Source organism: Telmatherina bonti, assembly GCF_933228915.1.
Source record: "Telmatherina bonti genome assembly, chromosome: 10".
NCBI lineage: Eukaryota > Metazoa > Chordata > Actinopteri > Atheriniformes > Telmatherinidae > Telmatherina > Telmatherina bonti.
The window spans coordinates 28,153,323-28,161,126 of record NC_136628.1 but is presented as its reverse complement, the minus strand read 5'-3'; the positions used below and the strand labels follow the sequence as shown (position 1 = coordinate 28,161,126).

The window sequence follows — 7,804 nt, the reverse complement described above, 5'->3', positions numbered from 1 at the left end:
TCTTTCAACATTATGGCATTTCCATCCACTCATTTACTCAAAGAACTGGCGAGCTGTCCAGGGTGTACCCTGCCTGTCACCCAATGCCAGCTGGGATAGGCTCCAGCTTCCCCGCAACCCTGAATTGGATTAAGCGGTTTAGAAAATGGATGGATGGATGGATTTACTCAAAGAATTTTGTTTTCAGTGTCATTGTGGTTTCAGAAACATTAAAATAAAACCTTTGTGGACATAAAGGTGTGAATCAGTGAGTCAGCTCGTACTCATTCAGGACCAAGTCTGTCAAGATAGATGTGTGTGTGTGTGTGCGCGTGTGAGGGGTTGACAAAAAAATCCTACAAACAGGCCATTTTAATGTGAAAACTTATGAAAACTGCTAAAGATATTCAGTAATCTTACTGAATGTTTGATGACAAATGTTTCTCATAAACTACATACCTGCATTTAAGAATCAGGAAAGACAGATGCAACAGTAAAATTAGTTGCAACAAAAAAGATTGAGACAGATAATAACCACTCAGAAAAGAAGATCAAATGATTTTCTTTTTAATCAAGATAAGACTTTAAGACTTTATTAATCTGATACTAAAAACAGTGAAAATCTCAAGTCTGACAACAGACTTGTGTGTGTATGTGTGGTGATGTTTCATGTTAGTTAAGTAAAACTAGTCTGTTGTGACAAATTAAAAGTTATGTACAAGCTACTTGATCAGGTGAATTCCAGTAAAACATTGGGAGCCATTCACAGTCCTTTTGCGACCTATGAAAGCACAGAACAATGTGGCTAATTTCATACTACAGTACACAACAGTTTAAGTCACGTGACATGAAAACAACACTGAAAAAACACACACACAACTAACATAAAAAGTCTACCACATGCTGTCCTTATTAGGATTCCTCTTTAATTGGAGTGCAGCCGGAGAAAAAACTGTTCTGAAAGCTGGTCAGGAGTCGTTTCTTCTTTTTGAGGAAGCTGACTGTTGTTCTGTCTTCCTCCTCTTCCTCGTTATCCAGTTCCTCTTCATCTGCCAAAACGGGCTTCCTAACCAACTTCAGCTCTGCAGTGCTGTGACACATGTCTCCGATTTCCTGCAGCACCTAAAATATGACAGCATTCGCAGGTTAGCATGCAGTTAAGGCAGAAATAAGAGTAAAATACAATCATTCTCATTAAAATACACTTCTGTGGAACATGTAGAGTGCTGGTCTATATTAACAGGAATGATAAAGAGTTGTCAGGAGAACTGTGCAGCCTGCAGAGGGCTTGCCTTCTTTGTAGGGGTGCAAGATGGGGGCTTAAAGAAAGTGGCGTTTTCAGGGCTGTTGTACGTCTGGTCCGGGAGAGAGTCTCTGGAAACACTTTCAGAGTGACTTGCATCCTGAAATGAGTTTAAAAAAATTTAAAGTGACATTTTTGTTGTGTTTTACATTATGCTTTTGTAAAGCTTTGACAAGTTACAACAGTTATAAATCAACACTTTTCTTGTAATTCATTTTCAAACATATCAATAGATCAACTGTTAGGAGAGCCGGATCAATGCTTCATTTCCCCCATAATGTCAGATGATACTGAACTTTTGGCTTCCTTTGGCACAGAAATAAAGGCTTCATATGTGTGTTGGGTGAAAGCTGGGGTAGGTAATGGTAGGGAGCTCGCAAAATTTGAAATTGGCGCCTTGTCTTGGCTCCTCCCCCTCTGGTTCTGCTCCTTGTGTGATCCAAGGCTCTCTTTTCTTTTTAATCACAACTTTTTCCACTATTTTCTCTTTCTGTTTAGCGGGGGGAGGCAAATAAACCAAGCCAGGTCGGGGAATCCTTCCTGCATTTTCTCAGCCATGTTTGCCTTCCGAATACCATGTATTTTCATCCTAACACGCTATTTATATGCAGGGTGTGGCTATGAGGTATGCGTTGCCGGATGAGGGGAGCTGGGAGAAGAAGCTTACAAAATATAAGAAACAAACAACTTCATTTCGGTCAGAACGTTTGGATTGGTAAGAGATTTTACAGATTTACAGTAAACTGAGGGGTCTAACTATATTTCTGATTGTTCATGATTAGAAAATGTACAGACTACTGTCAGGACAAGGAACCACTTCAACCAGAGTATAAAAAAATGTCTCTGAGCAAGATGACCTAACCCAGCTTTGAATGTTCCTCAGTCATTTCAGATTGAGTGGTTCTGAATTTCAATACAATGGTTGGGTTGGAAGGGAGGAGATTAACTTCACAGCCATCACTTTGCAGTTCGGACATTTCTCTGACACATTTTAACGCAACACAGCGTGCAACTTCACCTTGTACTAATTTCAATTTAAGACACAAACTGTCAAATCTAAAGACTTTTTAAGGTATTAAATGCAGATGTGTAAATGCAAGACATTTAAGACCCTGCAGGAACCCTTGTAAACTGTTCGTGGGAGGTGAAAACCCTTCAGCGACTCACCTCAGCAGGCGCCCGATTATCCAAGTTTCTGCATTTCTCGTGATCGCACTGGCAGTTCTCGCCACATGTCAGCTTCCCTTTGCGGCACCTGCACTGCTTGTTGCTGCAGCGACCTTTACAAGCACACTGAGAGGAGAGGAACGATTAAGCATCGTAGTTTGTGTGATTAAATAACACACAACACCTTTACAGAATCATGTTGACTTCTCGGAAACACTCTCAACCATGTCACAATTGAGACGTAACTTCTGGGGGAGGGGGGTCTTTTCTCTCCTCATAAAACTATCTTACTCTGATTATATTTTTTATTCACTCCTCCTGATCTTTTAGTGACCACTCTAGAAGAAGACATAAGAACAATTTTAAGATGCTCTGGATCCCTTTCTGCCCTCGTCTTACCCCAGTTAATTTGGGTTTCCTTGAGGCTCTTCGTCCCTTCTCAGGTTGCCACTCGTCGTCTTCCTCTTCATCCTCACTGGGTGACATCAGCTCTGCTAAGTTAATATCCATGTTAAGTTGAGGTTTAGCAGTGGTGACGCGCTTCGGCTTAGGCTGTTTGTCCAAAGAGAACAGAAAGAAGAAGAGATCTGACTTGACCAGTCACCTGCAAGCAACTAATCCAACTTGTTTCAAGACTTAATTCATCAAGTCAATTGAAATAACATTGGAGCTTTAACACTAAGCAGAACAGCAAATGTTCACAGACTCATTCATTTTAGGCAGAAACCTTTTTTTAAGTCTAAACATTGGACACAAAAGCCAGAAGAAAATCATCTAAATCACCAGATTTGACTTTATATAACCTAGCAGCCTTGTATAACGAACCAGATGCAAGACATCTGCAAAAACTCACTTTTGGAGGAACATATTCAAATGAGTCATCTGGGCTCCTTTCATTGTTAGTTGTAGGCAGAAGGACTTTCTTCCCACTTGCAAGGTGAAGCAAGGAGAATCTCTAAAGCGGACGAAAAAGACACAGTTGAGACAAGTACGTACTCTGATCCCACCTTCCTGAGTCTGTTTTGTTCCAGGAAAAAACCCAAAACAAAACAACTGATCAAGTGCTTTCTAGTGTCTGACTAAAGATTCTCCAAACGACAAGCTACATCTGTGTTTTATACACAATGTATATATATTTCTGTAGAATTTAGCTCAATATTTATTAAATATTGATATTACCTGTCTATACTGTTCATTCTGCTCCACCAGTTTCTGGTTCTGCTCACTTAATGCTCGCAGCTTTTCAAGCTCTTCCTCCTGCAATGATTTTAAAAATTATCTTAGAATAAAGTTTGTTAAATAAAAAGTCGAAATGAAAACGACTAAAAGGTCCTGAATCAGTGCAGACAGACCTGGACTTTGAGGCGCTGGAGAAGCTCCCTCTCCTTTAAACTAGCCTCATCTTTCTGCTTTGTCTCATCGGGTTCTTCGCATATTGGTTTGCTCTGTAGCTGGTTAAGGAGGTACAGAACCTGCAGAAAGAAAAGCAAAAAAAACAGAGCTGTGAATAAATATGCATGTCTTCAAATAAAAAAGGTGCACAGTGGTATCTGAAAGTAGCACCTTCTCTTGATGCCTCTGTTCTAGTTCAACCAGCTGCTGCTGGTGCTCCATGTCCATCGTCGACATCACATTTCTCTCATCAGCCAGCATCTTCCTTAGATCTTGTGAGTTTCCTTTTTCCTGTTTCACCTCACTTTCCAGCTTGGCGGATGCTGTTTTAGCCGACACCAGCTGCAGAATAAAAACAAATTTTTAAAAAAAATGTAGGAAATGGAAACATGCTTTTAACGCCCTCTTTACCAATGCACGACTTTCTCAAATGACTAATAGTTTACTGACATTTGTTTACCTCAGACATAAGCACCCTGAGCGCAGTCTTGGCCTCAACTATGCTTGTGATACCATCTATACGTTGTTTTAAACGTCCCTCGCCGTCTGCAACAAGGACTTTCTGCTGCAGGTCAGCTATTTGAGCATTCCTGTTGGGATAAAAATCAGATGATCTTAACAAAATATGCTCTGCATGGCCACAAGGGATTCAATTCAATGCAGCTTTATTTATATAGCGCCACTTCACAACAGTGTTATGTCAGGGTATTTTACAGACACATCAATTATAGTGGCCTAGAGAACAAAAACCAAGATTGCATCAAATCTTGACTTCCACCCATTCCCCCATCCTGAGCATACACCAGGCAACAGTGGCGTGTAAAAACAGGTTGTAGCTCAGAAGGCTGGATGGCTATGGGTATGATATATATATTTATTTCTCACATGGTCATACAAAAAGGTAAAAACAAGACTTTACAGTACAAAGACAAAACAAACAGAGCACCATGCTTGAAAGGGGGAAGGAAAAAGAAAATTTCTTGTAAAATCTGCCCCTTTAAAAAAAAAAAAAAAAAAAAAAAGAAACTTAACGCACCAATAAATGGTTATTGATTTTCTTAGTGATACTCAGTGAAAAGAAATAAAAAATCCATTGTCATAGCATAGCATGCCATGTCTTAAGTTGTTCACTTTATAATGGATCATTTCCCACATTTTAACTGTTTGTGAAATGTCAACAAATTAAATTTCTCATACCTATAATTTTGTAGTCACATTTACATGTACATAGATGTATATTCATACATACATATATACATATACTTATATAAATATGCACACATGATCTGCAACATGTTGAAGCATCGATGCTGGACCACATGCTAAACTGGACAAAAGGTCAACTTAATAGATTTAATGGTCTCATGCAGTTGCCAAGTGAGAAAAAAAAAAGTTTTTTAAAATTTTAATTGAAAACTTCATTCTTTCCTGGTGATTGTCTAACTTTCCGTGCTGCATTCTGTCTGGAATCACAACATGACCCTTAGCCAGCTTCCGCTGTTACATGCTGCTCATTTTATACCATTATTTAGCAAGAGATGGGTAATTCCATCTACAGTATATGGAAACAAAATCACTATAAATGCTGGTTGTACTGGTTAAAGGTGCCGACTCACCTGAGGCCCATTTCTGTCTCCAAGTTTTCCACCTGTTTGGTAAGAGGGGTTTCCAGCGCCCCCTGACTCTCCAGCTCAGAGATGATCAGTGTCCGACGCTGCGATTAGAAACCACAGAGAAAACCATTCCCCTCTGCTGGTGAGCTGGATTTCTCCTTTATTTGACATGTTTCTTAAGATTTCTCAGCTCACCCTAATTTTTGGAGCAGGTCTCTCCCCAGCTTCAATCTGCTGTTTGAGGTGGTTGATCTCCTGAGCCAACACCTTTCTGTCCTCTAGCAGATCGCTGAGATGACGCCGAGCCTCCTCCGTGCTGACCATCACCTCCACCTCGTTGAGAAGCCACGTCTGATGAGAAAACAACGTCAAATAATGACTCAAATAGTTTGGATCTCAAACTTCTGGAACACGTTTTGAGGTCTTAAACATGAAGAAAATGATCATATACAAGTCATTGCAACTCCAGACAGATTAGCACCTTAACTCGTGCAGCAGCTCCTTCGGTGCCTCTGTTCTGGGCATCTTTGCGCTTCTCTGCAACCTCATTTCTCCTCTGCAGGGCATCCTTCAGTCTCTTGTTTGCAGCTGCTGCCTGGAATGAAATATTTATAAAAGCTCTTCATTAGATACTGGTAATCATTTCAAATGACACTCCTGTCCAGTGAAACGACTCTCTGACAGATTACCTCCTCAGTTTTACGCCGTAGGACGTTGGCCTGTTTCTGGAAATCTCTCTCAAGTTTAAGTATTTCATACTGTCTTTTACGGTCCTGTAAAACATGAAAACTCAGCTGTGGAGACTTTTTCATTTGTCACAGGAGAAAACGCTATGTGCGAATCTGAATTAGTTTCTGGAGAATCTTACAGAACTTCATGCACGTACCTTTTCCTTTAGCTGCAGGACCTCCCTGTCCTTCTTGCTCTTCCATTGTCTGAATTTTTCAGAGTCATCTCTCATCTGCCTCATTAGTTGCGTACGCTGGGTCTTCATAGCCTATAAGAAAATAGTATTACTTGGACTTGTGGATTTGTACTTTACACGCTACAATTAAAGTCCATGCAGATAACCTTGTTCATTACAGGAAATGGGAATTTCATGTCATTGGCTGTGCATCTTAAGTCATGTCCAACATGTTGACATCTACGGTAACGTCTGGTGGCATTTAGTGCATCTGTGATCATCGTTTGTTCTGGTGATAATTTAGACCAAAACATGTAGACCAATGTCCTCGGATAATAGAAAAGGAGATGATTAATTGTTCACTGCTTTTCTGCTTGGAGGAAGAGAGAAGGTCGCCAAATTTAAGACCTAACAGAAATTGCCTAATAATAATGTTATGTGAAAAGAAAGTCTTGACTTGTGTAATATCTGAACTGCACTTGATATAACTAATCTGGAGTTTAAGACTGGAAGTGACAAGGGAGTGACTTTTATCAATATTCTGATTTTTAAAAAATGTTTTTTTCTATTTTTCTTAGCGTTATAAATTAAAATGATCCCTTGCTCTGCATCTTTACATAGCTGGTGGTGTTGCTGCATGTGATAGTAAAGGTTTGAACCATTTTAGTGTTTATGATGAAAAAATCAGCATTAGAAACAAGCTAATTACAGCTAGCTCCTCTTATGTTTAGCTTCACGTTCTTCCGAGCAAATCATCGTGTTGTTGTCATCTTCCGGTTTTCAGACATGCAGGTTCTGCATCGTTAGTTTGTAAATCAGACATCCAGGATTTATAGTTTCTAAAATGATCTGAGGTGCTGACACATCACAGACCAGGTAGGCAAAAACATCGCCATGGCAACCTGCGGTAGTATCTCATATTGTTGCTCTGTGTCTTGGTTTTAATTAAATAAGGGTCCACATTATTTATCCTGTGAATTTTCTGGAGATAATGTTCCCCTGCTTCATTGGTTAGCGTGGCCCGGTAAAAACCTCCTTTTCCTTTGTGGCATTTCAGCAGGTCTTCTGCAGCAGCACCCCCCATGTCTCAACTCACTATGAATGAATGGAATAAACTATTGTTCACAATGCCGTAGATGCCAATACGGTGCGTTTGACCCACAATGCTGAGCGGCTCCCATTCCCTATTGACCCATGCAGTCTACAGCTTAAACTCTAGTACTACTGAGCTGGCTCGTCAGCTCTATGATGTTATCATTTTGACATGAAAAATGTGCTCTTAAATTTAAGTTTAAACAATATGCAGGTCTTTAAATAGAGCGGCGTGTTACCTGTATCTCCTGCATGAGCTTGCTGACTTTCTGAACAGAAGATTCTTTGAGTTTCAGCAGTTTAGATTGATCAAGAAGCTTCTTCTTCATGTCCACCAGCTGGGCCTCAAGCTCC

At 40.1% G+C, this 7,804-nt stretch overlaps 1 protein-coding gene across 1 annotated transcript in view; it reads right to left on the bottom strand.

Annotated features, from left to right (window-relative positions):
- Positions 1-891: 891 nt before the first annotated feature.
- The window catches only part of kif4 (kinesin family member 4), a gene marked incomplete at both ends in the record, with an annotated part of 15,083 nt that continues 8,170 nt past the window's right edge, over positions 892-7,804 (bottom strand). The window contains 15 exons of the mRNA XM_079247911.1: positions 892-1,101; positions 1,272-1,382; positions 2,450-2,575; positions 2,849-3,001; positions 3,303-3,404; positions 3,629-3,706; positions 3,802-3,921; positions 4,013-4,183; positions 4,302-4,431; positions 5,458-5,555; positions 5,650-5,805; positions 5,936-6,049; positions 6,144-6,227; positions 6,341-6,451; positions 7,690-7,804. The exon at positions 7,690-7,804 is cut by the window's right edge and continues 30 nt beyond it. Of these exons, the coding sequence (XP_079104037.1) occupies positions 892-1,101; positions 1,272-1,382; positions 2,450-2,575; positions 2,849-3,001; positions 3,303-3,404; positions 3,629-3,706; positions 3,802-3,921; positions 4,013-4,183; positions 4,302-4,431; positions 5,458-5,555; positions 5,650-5,805; positions 5,936-6,049; positions 6,144-6,227; positions 6,341-6,451; positions 7,690-7,804 (1,879 nt within the window). The remainder of the gene's footprint in view (positions 1,102-1,271; positions 1,383-2,449; positions 2,576-2,848; positions 3,002-3,302; positions 3,405-3,628; positions 3,707-3,801; positions 3,922-4,012; positions 4,184-4,301; positions 4,432-5,457; positions 5,556-5,649; positions 5,806-5,935; positions 6,050-6,143; positions 6,228-6,340; positions 6,452-7,689) is intronic.